The sequence below is a fragment of the Uloborus diversus genome, chromosome 6, assembly GCF_026930045.1.
Source record: "Uloborus diversus isolate 005 chromosome 6, Udiv.v.3.1, whole genome shotgun sequence".
NCBI classification, from domain to species: Eukaryota; Metazoa; Arthropoda; class Arachnida; order Araneae; family Uloboridae; genus Uloborus; species Uloborus diversus.
The window spans coordinates 5,511,025-5,527,747 of NC_072736.1; the positions used below are offsets into that span (position 1 = coordinate 5,511,025).

Sequence of the window (16,723 nt, forward strand, 5' to 3'; positions counted from 1 at the left end):
AACAAATTCCCATTCACTTTCTGCATTTTTTGTAAAATACCCAGTTTTTGGGTATTTACCCAGGCCTTGGGTATTTATCCGATCCACATCACTACCTAGCATAATATGTCAAAATTTACGTGACTGAAATATCTTAAGAGCCACCTTCGTTGTTCATTGCTTTTTTTATTTCAAAAAAAAAAAAATAATTAATAAATAAAATAAGTAAATAAATAAAATGTAAGTTAGTTTGCTACTTTTTAATGTATTATTATTTTTTGGTATAGCTTGAATTTTTGTTACAAGTTGTTTTAAAATTTTCATAGCATCCATTTATATCTGATGCTTGGGATAATAAGCCTCTGAGAGAATTGATTAGTGAGCATAAAGCAGAAGTTTTTGAAGAAGTCACCGAAGAAGATGATCATGAGGTAATATTTGTGCAAAAATCAAGCATATTATCGTTTAGTCTCATTGATATATTGAGTTGTTTGTTCTTGTTGTGTGGGGGAAGAAAAATTCACTCTGATCTTAAAACATGTATATAATTTTCCTCTTATTTCTCAGAAAGTTTGTAAGTATGACATTTGACCCATGTTCCTGTCAAGTCTCCAATAAGTTTAGTGTACTTAACCTTTATTAATTGCAGAACAGTTTTTTTCTCAATTCTTACTTTTCTGTCCAATGCATTTCCTGGTAATTTTGTTACTTTGAACTTTTGAATATTTGATAATTCCCCACGCCTTCTTGATTTCATGACTTTTACAAAAAATATTTTCTTTTTCAATGGGTGTCTAAAATAAGTTACAATTATTTAACTGATGAAGTTGAACATCTAAAATTCATTCTATTAGATTGTTAGACTTAATTTTAATGTTCAGTTTCTTTTTATTATGTACAGTTGCTGAGACATTCGCACGTCATTTATCAAATGACATTTATAAGAAATTTTGTGTGTTTAATCTTCTTTTTTTTTTCTTTGCCAGTATTATTTACATGTAGTTGAACTCTTGTGTTAATACCTATTGAATACAGATGAATATAATTATCACATAGTGACGTATTTTTAGCTTCCTTTCTGTCAAAATTGAGTAATGCAGAAAAAATCATTTAAATTCAAATTTTAAATAAATTAGTAAAAAGTTGGCTATCAGAAGTTGGACTCTGACCTTGTTTATCTTACTGAAGGGGGGAGTAGGCGGGTCCAGATTTTAATCCCTTACAACTCCTAATCAGATGGAGAGATTTTGTTCTGTTATTAATTACAATAAGTCTTGTTTTTCCATTTACAAGTTATAAATGATTTGATTATTTATGAAAATATTCTTTATTTAGGTTCCATCAGGTCTCTCTTCTTCACAGATGAGTGTAAATATTGAAACTGTTGGTGATAGCGGTTCTAACTTAAGTGATGTTTCTGATACTTCCGGTTCAAAAACAGAAGGTAATTGTATTTGTAATTGGTTAAAATAGAGTATAATTATATTAAACCTGATTGTTTTAGCTAAGCCATTTTAGTCAAGGAAGTTTTAATATAGAATTTACTACCTAAAATTTTAATTTTGCATGATTTATTTTTTCTTATAACATGATTTTAATTCTTTTACTTCATCTTGAATGTCTCTGTCTTTAAGCTGTAAGTTTTCGCTCTTAAGCCTTAAGCCAAGACAAGACTACCGCAGAATTACATTCAAAATACCAACAGTTCGGTTATGACATCCAGAGGGTGCAGTTTTGTTCTTGTTATAGACTCTCATCAATCTGCAATAGTCGACAACCAAGCTGGAGCACCTCATCCATAAAAAGGTCGAAACTTCAGTCTCTGGGTGTCCTGACCGGGTTGTCTGTATTTGCATGTAGTTCTGCCCTAGCCCTTTCTGTAGGGCAGTAACTTACTGCTAAATACTCAAGCTTTGCCTTCAATTCACGAATTGAACCACGCCATTGCTACGGACTTTCACTGGTGCTCCTAAATTAATTTTGGCTACTGGTTCATTGGCACTTTCAGCTTCAGTGACAGGACATAACAGGAGTCTGTCCAGGATTTTTCACAGGGTCCGTTTTTTGTGAAAAATCAAATAATTTTGTGAAAAATGAATTAATTTTGTGAAAAATCAAATAATTTCGCAAAAAAAAAAAAAAAAAAATTGTTAAAACGAAATTTTAGAATTTAGAGATGGCACAAACTGCATCAATTAAATTTAAAGTTAAGTGCTTTACTCTTCTATATCGAAAAAATCATTCTGGAGTGTTTATCTGATATTTGGCGGGGGGGGGGGGGCATCGCTCTCTCAAATATCAATATTTATCTACCATTCTACATTATGTTAAATTATACTAGAAATATTTCTGTACAGTATTTAAAATAACTGTAACAAAAAAATAAATAAAATAAAATTCAGAATAGTGTTCAGCATTTAATTTTTTGACCCAAGACACTCTTAAAAAGCACAGAATTTCGTTTAAAACTTATAAATTGCGTGATTTTAACAAAAATCGCAATTCTCAAAGTGAAGGCATCAAAAGTATAAAAACGGCTTGTAAAAGAAATATTTTTGATAAAATTATTTTAAAATTGCATTTTAGGGTCCTATGATAAACATTTCATTAATATCTGTGGACACAGTTGACGCAAAAAAAAAAAAAATCTATTCAGCATTTTAATTTTTGACTCATAACAGAAAATGGAATTTTGCTTTAAAAACTTGAAATGAATCCAACAAAACTAAAGAGACTTTATTTTTGAACTCCAACAAAAATAAAGAGACTTTTCATTTATTTGCATCCTAATAAAGCGAAGTTAGCTTGAAAAAAGAACAAAATATGATTCTCATATCGGATGTTAAAAGATTGAATTTTTCAAAATGCAGACATCTAAAGAAAAAAAAAACGGTAATTAAAAGAGTTTATTTAAAGTTAATCATCCTTGTTAACATCGAAAAATCAGAACCCATATAATTTTCTTCCAAAATAACAATTAAACATCGCACCGCACCGCAAAAACGCAAATATTGACCAGCTGGTAAAATGATAAGAATATTTTCTAATCAAGTCATTATAAAGGTTTAACGCCAGACGCTGCTAAGTGGTGATAATTTTGAAGTTGGTAACCCTATCTGAAGAGATCATATTTTTTCCCCACCCTTACTATCTATCCCTTTGCAGTTCTAAGTTCATTTCGCAGATATATATTATTATTGTGTATTAAATCGTGAGCGGGGAGAAAAGTGCTTACCAATGCCTCTTCAGAAAAGTTTACAACAACACAGCTGCTAATTAGCTGTGATAAAACAAACAACCATTATATTTATTTGGCAGTAGCTATTACTTATCACTTGCAGGAACATCGCAAGTGTGCCGATTTTTTTTTCTCTCAAAATTAGCCGATTTAGTATAAGCTGATCCCTCTAATTTGACTTCAAAAAAGGCTCCAAAAATTATCGGTTTATACACAGAAATATGCGTTATTTCGTTTTTGCTGTTTCAATAAACAATTTGTGAAAGATCCGATCTTGTTTATCAGAATTTTGTGAAGGGTCCGTTTTGTTTGATTGGGATTTTGTGAAAGGTCCGTTTTGTTTGATCGGGATTTTGTGAAAGGTCCGTTTGGTTGATCGGATTTTTGTGAAGAGTCCGTTAACGGACCCAAATATCCTCTGGCCAGACCCCTGCATAAGCCTCCAGCTCGGTTATTGACTATTCAAGACTGATGAGTCCGTAAAAGGACGAAACTGCAATCTTTGGATGTCCTAACCGAACTGTCAGTATTTTGCAGGTCTTTATCTCTAGTTGGGAGAACGTGAGAAACCCTTAAATGTTTTTTTCTCAGCGTGTATTCTTGCGAATGTGATGTATCGATACAACCGAGTTAAAATACGAAAGTTTTAATCTTTTTCAACAGGTCCATCACTGAAATCTTATAGTCAGTCTAGTTCAGATGTTAGCGAAGCCTCCAAAACTCTTCCTAGCTCAAAGTCAAAGTCTCCTGCGCCAAAGCTTCCTCCTGCCCCGGTTGACAGCAAGTTACTGCAGCGGTTCAAGAGCAAAGAAGATGTGTCGGTAGTGAAGAAGGAAAGCTTGAAGAAGGCTCAAAGCACTCCATCTTTGTTAGAAAAGCAACCCTTAGCTGTTAATAAGTGAGTTGAAGAGTTTTGTTGATTGATGTCGGTAATGCGGAACACAGCTTTTAACTTCTTTGCAGCCACACCCTGTGCATTCACCACAGCGCCAAATGCTATGAAATCGTAAATTTGGTGAAACACATTCTGATTTGGCAATAATATTTGGAAAAACAGAAAATTTCCAGAGTGAAAAATATTTCTCTTGATCCTCAAAGTGTCAAAACATTGTTAAAAGATCTGCAAGGGAAAAACAAATGCCACCAAATAAGTATTTAATTTATCTTTAGAAGTGTATATGCTGCTTCTTTAAAATATATTTAGTACTTTCATTTTATATTTTATAAAATTGCACTTTGTTTTCTGTTTAAAGTTTTCTTTAGGAAAAAAAATTGTTAAAATTAGTCTTTGACAAAGACATTTGAAATGTAGTTAATACTTTAAAAAATTTCTAATTTGCTGACTAACAGTTTGAAATCCCTAGTGCAGACCCTGTCTTCTATTACATTTCCATTTTGTCAAAAGAGTTTCATTAGTTAGTCTAGAAAAATGATTGACAGAATTTGTATTAACAATTTAAATGAATCAACAAAAATTGCAAATTATTGCATGCATTTATTTTGGAGTTGCAAGGAACCATTTTTTCAATGCAGGAAATGAGCTTACAGGTTAACCCTTTCCAACACGATAGTTACAAAAAGTACACAAATTTCTTTTTAAAAAATTATCTTTTAAACCACAGAGGCTGCAGAGAGATTATTTTGTTTTCTTTAACGATCATTGATGACCACACTGCACTTATGGCTCTTGGCTCAATTTCTTGTTGAAATCACCCCAATTTTTGATCAAAAAAATAAATAAATAAATAAACTGAGGATTTTCTCAAGTTTTAAAGTTTTTAATTTTTACTAATTTCCATGGGAACCCTGAATAACCTGTGTAATTGTGTGCTTTTATCTTGCATAATTTCACACATTATGTGTTTATGTTTATATATTTTGTTACTGTGAAAGACCTGAATCTGATAAATGTGGCAGTCGCCATTGAGTATCAATCTTTACATATCAAAGACATTGGCAAAGAACAGACTATTTCTGGTGAATGACCGGTGAAAGTCGACATTCTTCAATTCTGGTTTTCAAGGTTTCATATATTGCACATGACGTTTATCCTTTAACATGAACAAGCTGATGTTTTTGTCTTTGTAGAGCTAACCAACTGCTTCTTAGCTGTAAAAATGGTTACTTTGATTGCAAAACAAATATTTTGCGATTGTACAATATTGTTTAATATTCACTATCACATTATTCTGTATGCATGCCATGTCTTAATAGTGCATATTGACTTAAACTCAATCACATCAAAAGCGAAACAATGACCTTTGGTTGTTTCGCTTTTGATGACATTTTTTGATCGCTGATGTGAAATGATGTTCATCTCTTATGGTAATATTTCATAATACTGGAATCATTACTGTAATTTAAGTATTAGTAATAATGTGGATAGTAAAAAATCATGACATATAAATTTCATTACTGTTGACTTGCTTATTGTGTATAATTTATTCTAATTTGATTTTCATTTATAGAAAGCCCATTGCACCTGTTCCTCCTAAAGATGTTAAACATAGGCCTGTGAGTGTTGTTGATTCCGTTAGCAATATTAAATCTGCACCTTTAGAGAATAAAGTTATTGTTATTTCAAGTAAGTTAACTCTGATTTGAAAACCTCTAAAATACTACCATTGTGTTTGTTCTGACAATGTCACCACTGATATCTGGAAATGTAATTAGTATAGAAATTTTTGAGTTGAAACACTTGTAAAAAATTATAGATAATCCTCTGTCAGAGGGGGGGGGGGGAGGGTGAATTTCTTATTTTGTCTTGAATACTGCTCGCAAACTTTCTGATGATGAAGTTCAAAAATTTGGATTCTTATTAAGGATTTAATATTGTAGTCGCTGCTTTATGTGCTATACTGTGTATTTCTATTAAAATATATAAAGTATACATACTTTTTTTAAAAAAAATATTGTTGGTTGTCTACAATTTTTTAGAAGCTTATTTGAGGCAGTGAGAAGCAAAGGGATGCAAGTGGTAAAATTAAAAATTTGGAGATAACCAGTACACATGGTATGTGAACCTCTCCCCTGTCTTGGGGCAAGAGATGGTACTAAAAGCCCTGGTAGTTGCTGCTATACAGCATGATTTAGAAAAAATTTCAATGAAAACCTACCTAGGATGTTATCTTCACATGTGTTTTACTCAAAACTTGAAAATGTCCACTTACATCCCTTTGCTTCTCATTGCCTCATTTATAAATTTCTCATAATTTGTTTTTCTTTTTTTCTTTAAGTCACTGAAGTGGTATTGCACTCCATGTTTCAAGACTTTCATTGAATTCCTCATTTCAGTATTTGTGCCTTCATCTAACTGATCAGTTCCGTCTGTCTGTTTTCCTATAACAATCTGGCAAACTTCTGACTATTTTTATATGAAAGCAGTAGGGATATTTTGATCAATTTCCATCAATGACTCCAACACTTAAGATGTCCCATCTGAAAGATTTTCTATCGATCTTTGATTAACTTTTTTGGAAAAACTTGTGTAGACCAAGAAGTTTCTGATCATTTCAACTGAAATTCTATTCCTGATTCGAAGACCAAAAACATTTAACGGTTCAACGGCCACATAGTTAGATAATTTCAACATGCAAATGAATAGAGAAAATCGGGACCGAGTGATTTTATAGGATTGTTCCTACTGGACATTGGTTTGAAAATGATTTTCTGAATATAACGATATTCCACTGAAACATAGGATGTAGATTTGGGACTGTAGTGTTAGTGATGAAATTTTTCAAGAAGTATTTGACTTAAAGAGTTCTTTGGAAGGTGGTAAGGATGACTTATGGTTGGAGAAAATGGAAATGTTTAAAATTCCAATGTTGATGCCTCCCAGGGAAATGATTAAATTTCTTTTGTTCATGCCTTTCAATGATAATTTGTAATTGACTGTATGGCATTAAGTTGTGTTTTCTGTGAAGATCTTAGGGGGGTTGTTTGGATTTTTCTAACAAGGTTTCCATGGCTTTAAAAAAGCTTCCATTTTTGCAATAACTTGGGATACCTAAACAGAATTTTTTCTCTTAAATATTCTTAAAAGACCTTAATATTTGTTTAGGCTTAAAATTAATTTAATGCTTGGCTGTAAAAGTAATGATAATTAATTGTAAAAACTTTCCAGGTTTGATTATGTTTGAGAAAGTACTTATAAAAAAAATCTAGGTACTAATCTGAAGCTTTAAAATGGTCTGTTTGAAAGTTTCTGCTGTCTTTCTTGTATTATTATAGTTTTCAAAGCATTTCTTAGTATTGATTCATACCATTTCTTTCTTGTTATAGATTTTATGAATGAAAAAAACAGTTCCTCTACTGATGATGAGCCTCCACAAGGGAAGGAAGCATGGTCTGAAAAGAAGGATGATAACAAACACTACAATCAGAATTGGTAATTTTTGCGTTCATTGTTGGCATTCAAACTGAAAGGGGTGCATACTTTTAAATACAGTCAGTTCCGGTTAGTAGGACGACATTGGGACAGAGGACCATTTTGCTCCTAATAATCCGACTAAGCGAACAGGACCCGTGTAGTTTGACCGAACATGCTATATACAAACATTTGAAAGCCCTTATGATTATTGAGATTATGCCTAGTATACAAAGAAAAAAAAATTGCTGTTTGCAAAATTTTTACATTAAAAATTAAATAAAAATAAAGCAAATATTCTTTTTACACTCGTTCTAAAACGTAACTAAAAATGTCAGAGTGAAAAAAATAAGTGCAATTAAGAATTAATAGGTCATTTGAATTTCCAAAGAAATGAAAATTACATATTTTACAATCAAAATATTTCTTTTTTTTTTGTAAAAAATTTAAATATAATTGAACATGCTAACTGAACTGAAGAAATTTCACTGAAATTTTGATATCTGCTAGAACAGTGCCACCATGCAATGGGAGTTTCATTAGGCATTTTTTCCCTGTAAATATTACTGGGTTTAAATTGAAAGTTTCAAGGAACCGGTATTAATTTTTATTGTACTAACAATTAAGTTCATTGACTCACTTGAAACTTGCTTCAAGTGGGAGATTTTTAATATTTTTCCAGTTTTTTCTCATGTTCCTTGGTCTGATTAAACAGCTTTTTGGTCCCAATAAGCGAATAATATTAGGCTTGTACAATGGGGATTTGTTTTGGTTCTTTAAGATTTGGTCCGATTATCCAGTGCTCCAACTAAGCAGATTTTATTGTATATGAAGTGCAAACTTGATTCAATTTATATCTAATTAGCCTTTACCCGCGACTTTGCTCACCTTGATGTAGTTTTTTTTTCAATCGATTCAAGTTAATGGTCAACACAGGCAGAGGTTAATGAGTTACAAAAAAAATGGTTTGTCCCCAGTTTCGCAGACATAAATTACCTCCCCCCCCCCCCCACCTTTAATATATGGTATGATTGAAACTGAAAATCGGAGGGACGGGGGAGGTAAATGAAATGTCAGCGAAACTGGGAAGACACCCAAAAAAATCACAACATAAATCAGGAAAACGTTCAGGAGTCGTAAAGAAGTTAGTTTGGGTAATATTATCTCGATTCCCGTCAAATGATGTCCAGAGCTACTCCGGCTATCTAAATTATTATTGTACAGCTTATTCTTACCGGAGAAATCATCCCAAAATAGGGTCAATAATCACTACAAATCCTGATTCTAATAATGTAACTTTAGAGTGAGTACATCAAACCTTTAAAATCCCCATCAGAAGGAAATAAACTGTTTCTAAATAACGTAAACTGTCCTGATTAAAATACCAAAAAGTTCAGAGTAAAAATACCATTAAAATCAGAGTAAGCACAAGTTTTTTTTTTTAAAAAAAGTTCCCATTTAAATGAGAATAATAGTACAAAAAACTTCTCATTTCGGAAAGAGATACATTCCCTAAAGTCTTTATTAGAATGGTGATATCGGAGTTTTCAAATAACATCTCCCGCTGAAGATCTTCGTTATGATTAATTCCAAAATTTTCATTAGTGCAGGCCCGATAGATAGCATGTAAAACAAATAAAAATACAAAAAAAAACAATATTCTCCATTGTTGCGATTAAAATAGGGACATTAATTCCACAAAATCCTAATAAGCGTCATTAATCCTTAAAAACACACAAAAAAAAAGAAAAAAAATTAAAGTTTCATAAAAATTTAAAATAATTCGCCAGTACGCTAGCGTAGTCACCTGGCGAGACTGGAGATAAAAAATGGATTTGGCGGATAAATTTACATTTTAATAGTAGTTTTAATATTATTTGAGCTTGTTGTTTCACTAATTTGGCGGATTAATTTTAACTTCAATACCTTATCCATAGTATTTAATGATCTTTTAACCAAAATTAATTTTGCAAAATGTTTACATTTTAATGCAACTTTTGTAATGGCTGACGCCAAAATTTTTTGAACACTCGTCCCGATTGCGTTATCATAACTCTGCCTATCGAATAAGTTTTTTAAATGTCATTTTGTTTAATTTCATTTCCTATTTTTGCAATTAAAAGCAGAGTAAAAATAAAATAATGAATCCAAACCCGTTATTTATTGCCAAAGGATCACAGTACCATACATTTGCCCGAGACTTGCCAAGTTTATAAAACTGCGTAACATGTTTGCTTAATCTATGTTCATAGATATTTTAAATTCCGAACAGAAGATGCTAAAGAAAATGTTGTGCATGTACTTGGCCGTTCCTGGCGAAAAAAAAATCTTTTTTCGATGGTAACTGGGGGTAGGGGGGCAGACTCTATTTAATAACTTTATTTAGTTACCAGATTATTGTACATAGCAAAAATGCCCGGCATTGCCTGGGTCTGTAATAATTATGAGAAAGAATTGCTACTTTTATTTGTTTTCTTTTGTAACTGAAATAACTCAAAAGACACCGCTTTGACGTGATTAAAAATCGAGCTTCTTCCTTGTCCATAAAAGTAAAATGGCTATAAGTATGAAGAACAAAATAGTACTCTTTTAGAAACGAAAAAACATTTAAGCATATACAATTTTGAGGAATTTCCAAAATATGAAATGAAACTTCACTTGTTTGAAAAATTTTATCTTTTTTTGAACATATTCTAATATCTTCTATATATTGCTATTTAAGTACACAAACTTTTAAAAAATGTAGTCGCCAGTAATCCCTTACTGCAATTTAAAATGTTACCAAATTTGCGGTAATAGTTTTGGGTACCTTGGATAAGGCTACCCCTCCTTACATTGTAAAACTGTATGTTACTATTTTTCATTGAAGAGATAGTGTCGCCAAATACTGAGATACTTCTGGTGACCATAAAATGATGCTAACTGAAATGCTTTCAAAATAAGTAGTAAAATTTGGCAATTGTTTGAAATTGTGTGCAAATTTGTGCTGTTTATGGATTTGCCTAATTTAATTGGTGAATTATTTTACTTGTTAACAAATGATTTAAAGAAAGAAATATTAAAAGCTGATATTTTGATTACATGGTGAAAACCGAGAAACAGAATTGTGTAGTCTTAAGCTTCAAAAACAGCAACAATTGAAAAAATTGCCAAATGCCTTACCTATTGAAATAATTCCGAAAAAAAAGAGTTTGGTGAGATTCCTGCTGGTCGATCAAATACCCAGTCAACACAAATATTTTTTTTAAAAAAACCATCAATTGCCTCAAAGTTGCGTTAAACTGGAAAATAATCAGCCAAATCCATGTATTATTTGCCAATCTTGTGCAAAAATCTTACTTTAAGATTTGACTTGAGAAAAGCCTTGATAGTGATGATACACTAAATACTGTATTGCGTTGAGGAAAGCCTTCGAACATGGAACTAAAAAAACTCATAACTCGTTTTTTATTCTACTTAGAAATTTCAAACAGGTGCCATCTTCAGTAGAAAACTCAGAGCTTTCGATGGACATAAAGGCAGTGAGAAGCAAAGGGATGTAAGTGGCAAAATTTAAAATTTGGAGATAACCAGAACACATGGTAGGTGAACCTCTCCTTTCTCTTGGGGCAAGAGATGGTACTAGTAGCCCTGGTTTGCTGCTATACAGCATGATTTAGAAAGAAATTTCAGTGAAAGCCTACCAGGGATGTTATCTTTAAATTCGTTTTACTCAAAACTTGAAAATGTTCCCTTACGTTCCTTTGCTTCTCACTGCCTCATATAATGTTAATATGTGCAAGTATTTTTTCATCCCCATATTGGAGAATTCATGCAAAAATTGTGTTTTATTGACCCCCTGTGGGGAGGTTTTGCCCCCCATAACGGGACGAAAACTACCCTATGTGTTATTCTGATGCATAAGCTATATTATTGCAAAGTTTCATTAAAATCCATTCAGTAGTTTTTGCATGAAAGAGTAACAAATATCCATCCATACAAACTTTTGCATATATAGTAGTAGTAAGATGCAATACATGTATTTTTTATGAATATAACTTTGATAAAAAAAAACACCACATTAACTATATTATCTACTGCAAAATGTTGTGATACATATCCTGCAGAATATTTCAGAAAATTTGGACTGTACATGCATTCAATTGTATGAATATGCAAAGTGATTTTAAATTCTTGGACAAAACTTAAACTCCATTAAGATGAAGGAGCATTCGTGGCTGTTCTCACTTGTTCTGAAATGCAGTTAAAATTAGCTGAGCACGGCCGAGCTTTCTGACTTTTCGTAATTTGGTTTAAAATTTCTAAAGTATTACTCTGTTCACTTGTCTTTCCTTAAGCAGCATGCTTATTTGAAAAGTTTTGAAAGCCTAAAATTATGTCAGCTGTCACAGGTGGGATAAACGGGCAACCTTTTTGTGAAATGTTACCTATTGTCAAACTGCCTGCGAAAGGCAAAAGTCTTTGAATTTTTTTCCAAAATTTTAAATGATTGATTAATTATTATATTTGGTATTTAGTATGTAATTATTTTTTATAATAATATTTAGTATATATATATTTAGTATATGCAGTGAAACCTGTGTAAGTTGACCACTTGCGGTGCAGTACTTTGGTGGTCAACTTAGACAGGTGGTCAACTTATAAAGGGGGTAACTTTTTTTTTTTTTTGTAATTCTTGCAATTGACACCTACTCTTTCTGTTTAACCTACTTTCATTGTTTAGCATTACTTTGAAACAATAATTTAAGATGTCATTCAAATATTTTTAGAGATTAATTTCCCAGAATGACGAATAATGTGTCGTGCAAATTTAAAATTTCAGTAAATTGATAAAAAAAGAAAAAAAAAAGCCTTATTGTTTATGAAAAGTTACTCATTTTATATTAATAGTTCCTAAAAATTTATAGCTAATCAAAAATTACAAATTTTTCGCTTAACAACAGAAGAAAAACAAGTTTGGAGAATAAAAGGGTTCTTTGTAGTTTTTCCATGTGGTTAAACTCAAAAGGAGGTTTAGTTATGCTGCTGTTTCATTTAGTTGGTAAAATGCTGGTCTGGCATCAGAAATATTCTTGGAAAGCTTAAAAAAATAATAATAATAAAAAAAAAATAATTTGCTAAATAAAATCTTAAAAAATAAACCAAGTGGTCAACTTACAAAGGGTTTTTTACAATACTCCAATCCAAATTTGGTGTTCATTAGTGGTCAAGATAGACAGGTGGTCAAGTTACAGAGGTTTTCCTTCATTATATAAGATAGGACTAATTCCATTCCTGACAAAAGCGGTCAACATAGATAGGTGGTCAACTTACAAAGGTGGTCAACTTTACAGGTTTTACTGTATATATTTAGTATATATTTACTAAAGTAATATTGTATAATAGTATATAATAATAAATATTTAGTATATAATATAAGTAAATAGTTGATAAATTAAATGAAAAAAAATAAATAAATCACCCTCATTTTTATTATGCTACATTTTATCTGTTATGCAACACATTAAAAACTCAATTTTTTATTTTCAGGTCGGTTTCTAAAACGCCGACGCCAGAAAGCCCAGAGGTCACTGTGTCTTCCAACCACAGTATTTTGCAAGAAGAAACACACAGAAGCAATAATTCGACGTCTTCGCTGGATTCCAGTCACATATCCATCGTCACCATTGGAGACGTGGAAGAAGTGAAGGACTCTTCCGTCTGCGTCGAGGGCACCACCACCACTTCCACGGACGTAGACTCCCTGCCTCCCGAAAACGATGAAGTGGTGATCCTCCGGACCCACACTCTCTCTAAATCGGACGTGGTGGTGGTCAGGACCTCGGACTGGATGGATGGACCGTCTCACGACCAGTCTGCCTTCCGGAACGGCGACCGATCTGTATCGGTGAATGCGGTGTGTAGGACGGTTTCTAGTCACGAAGATCACAAGCAGCCCGTTCAGAATGCTCATCCCGTGAAGAAGGCGATGGAGGAGAAGCCAAAGATCCGCGTCAACGTCAACTTGAAGAAGGATTCTTCTTTTCCGTCACCTCCGCATTCTCCTGTGCCCTCGCCTACCAGGCCATCTTCGCGGCCGGCCTCTTCGCCCACCAGGCAGCAACAGGCTTCCCTGGAGAACGGATCGGTCCCTCACATGCCTTCAGAAAACGGAAAAAATACCCTGGGGAAGAAAATCACCAGCGATTCGGAGAGTGTGTCTACGTTGGACAGCGTGGGTAGCAGCGATAAGGAGAACCGAGCCCACGAAGACGACAATCAAGTCACCTTGAGGAAGAAGAAGGTAAATGAATTGCTCCCATTCTTATTTGCAGGGCTTGATTTTTAAGAAGAAAGAAAAATGCACAAGAGCTCTTATTCACTATATGTTGGGTGAATTTGATTTATTTTTGCCAAATAAAAGTTATATTATCTCACAGCAAGTCATATTGAGGTTCAAATTTAACAGAATGTAAGCCCTTTTTTTTACAATCGGGGGTTTGTCAAAAAAGAGGACTGGTAAACGTGTCAGAGCCCTTTAAGTACAAGATCTCTCTGCAAATTTCTCCCTCCATTTTTTTTGTAACAAAGCAATTTTAATATATATTATTATAAGATGAATATGATTTTGCTGTGTTTGTCAATAAATGTCTTATGTAGGGGGAACTTGTGCGCCATTTTGGATTCTAGACTCAATTTTTCAGTTGTCATTTCATATATCAAAAACTGTTTACTTGGCAGTAAAACCATGCTTTAATAATTTAAAGATCCTAAAACCTTTGTAATTTTGTTTTTATTGTAGCTGTTATAGGCACAGAGATATTTAGTTTCACATTTCGGGAATGTTGCTCCAGAGTCGGAGCTAAAATGAAAAGTGCTATGTAGGCCTTTCTTAAAGACTGGAAAATGAAAAAAAGCAGCAAAAATATTTTCTTTTACAAAAGTTTTTGACTTTAAAGTTAAATATCTCCGCACCTCTTTGGGCTACAATAAAAATAAAAATACCTTTTTATAGGCAATTTTATGCCCTTTAATTCATCAATCCTATTCTTGTTATAAAGCAGGATTTGGAACGCTCCTCCATTGCTCAACATTTTTGGTCCTGCAATTATAATTTCAATTTTCCTTTCGCCAAACCAATATTATTCATAGTTGTTACAATTTAGATTTTTAGGAATCTTTCTACATCTGGAAAAACTGTACTTTAGTGGTTAATAGGTTGTCAAGCATGCCCCCTTTCCATAATGTTTGAAAGTCTCTCCTTTAAGGAACCTTTTTGTATGTGATGTTTTTCTAACGTACAGATGTCCTTCTGGTTCTGAAGACGTAACGTTTATGATTCTGGTTTATTTACTTTTTCTTGTCTTGTATTTCTCTTTCACTTGACCGTTAGTGCAGACTTTGGTAACCATTCTTTCTTTTATGCACTGATGAAGAGGCTTGTTGTTTATAGTCTCAAAACATCTGTTTGCTGATTTTTCTTCTCTTCTCTATTGCTTTTATTTGCATTAGTATACACGTTCTCGTATTTTGCTCATTTCTTAGTACAAAATTTTTCAACTGTTTTTTTTACATAACAATAAGATATCTTACTGTTGTTCTGAAGCAACAATATATTTTTTTTGTCGTATTTTGCTCATTTCTTAGTACAAAATTTTTCAACTGTTTTTTTTACATAACAATAAGATATCTTACTGTTGTTCTGAAGCAACAATATTTTTTTTTTCCGGTCGACCGCCACAGTAGCTTGAACAATTGGCTCAAAAAGAAAATTTAAAAATTTGTATCCTCAAACAAAGCTACTGTATCTTAATGCTTTGAGTTTAAATTTTTATGCAAGAAACTTGGGCATTGATATTGATTAGGGTGTCAAGCACATCCATGCTGAGTAATATATGATATTGTAAAATTTCCCAAATAATAATTGAATATGATGCAAAATCAGTTTGGGAAATTTTGTTGTGAATACTTGGTGTTTTTGGGAGATTTTGTTGCAACACTGCTGTTACACATTTTGTGGAAGAGTAAATGAATTCTGTATTTATTTTTTAATATGAGCTGATGATGGATTATTCTTTATTATTTCCAGGAATATGCAAGCAATGCAAATCAAACAAGTCGCAAACTAAATGGCGTAGCTGGCCACGCAAAAATGTCCCGTCCTAAAACTTTGAAGAAAACCAGAAAATTTATGGTAGACGGTGTTGTAGTCACTACCACAACAAGTAAAATTATTTACGAGGATGATGAACAGACCATCCGAGAAGATCATATCTTGAGGTATAGAATTTTTTCCATTAAATATTTATAGATTATATGTTAAATTGATTTTTCTTCACTAACTAATACATTATGATGTTTTCCCTGGGCATTTTTAAGAGGGCACTGCATCTTTCTCTCTCTCTCTTTTTTTTTTTTTTTTTTTTTTGCGTATCTCAAAGCACCCTTCTTGACTTTTTAAAGTTTAAACAAATTTTTGTTAGAAAAGAAATTTTTTATTTTAGAAAGTTCAAGGTTCACAAAGCCTGCTTTTCTTGAAACTTACCTCTCTTCTTTCCCTTATAATTTGATTTGAATATAAATCTGAATGTACCAAGTTTTTCTCATAATCTGTAAAGCGAAACATTGAATAAAAGCATTTTATTAAGTATTTTAAAAAAATAATTGCAGTAATACTAATTAAAAAACATGACTGTTGAAAAATATTTGAGTTTTGTATGCATATAGTATACAAAAAAAGAAAAGAAAAAGCATTCTTTTTGCTATAAAGTTTCTATTCAAATTGATCTTTAAAGTGTATTTTAGTGGCCTTCATCTGGAAGCACATTAATGTCTTAAGATATTTAACTGCATACATCTTTATTTATTTATTTTTTTCCTTAAAACTAATTTCATGATTAGAAATTGTGTGATAAATTATGATAGCATGCACCAGAACTTTTCAAGCTATCATAAGGTATTTGACACAGTTGTGACTCGTAATTGAAGCATTACTTATTGCCAACAAATTATTAGGAAAGAATTCAGTGAACTATTTATTTATTAGTAGTAAATTTGATTGCAATGATTACATAAATAAAGTTATATCATCAAAAATTTTTAGTCTTTAATTACTGGAATTGTTCATACTTTTTAACATTCATGATATTTGGGCTCAC

At 32.2% G+C, this 16,723-nt stretch overlaps 1 protein-coding gene across 1 annotated transcript in view; it reads left to right on the plus strand.

The window, feature by feature from the left end:
- Window positions 1-16,723, plus strand: part of LOC129224172 (serine/threonine-protein kinase 10-like) — a 135,490-nt gene that overhangs the window by 21,453 nt on the left and 97,314 nt on the right. Inside the window, exons 7-13 of the mRNA XM_054858589.1 lie at window positions 306-410; window positions 1,315-1,423; window positions 3,881-4,115; window positions 5,686-5,801; window positions 7,502-7,607; window positions 13,116-13,869; window positions 15,655-15,845. Of these exons, the coding sequence (XP_054714564.1) occupies window positions 306-410; window positions 1,315-1,423; window positions 3,881-4,115; window positions 5,686-5,801; window positions 7,502-7,607; window positions 13,116-13,869; window positions 15,655-15,845 (1,616 nt within the window). The remainder of the gene's footprint in view (window positions 1-305; window positions 411-1,314; window positions 1,424-3,880; window positions 4,116-5,685; window positions 5,802-7,501; window positions 7,608-13,115; window positions 13,870-15,654; window positions 15,846-16,723) is intronic.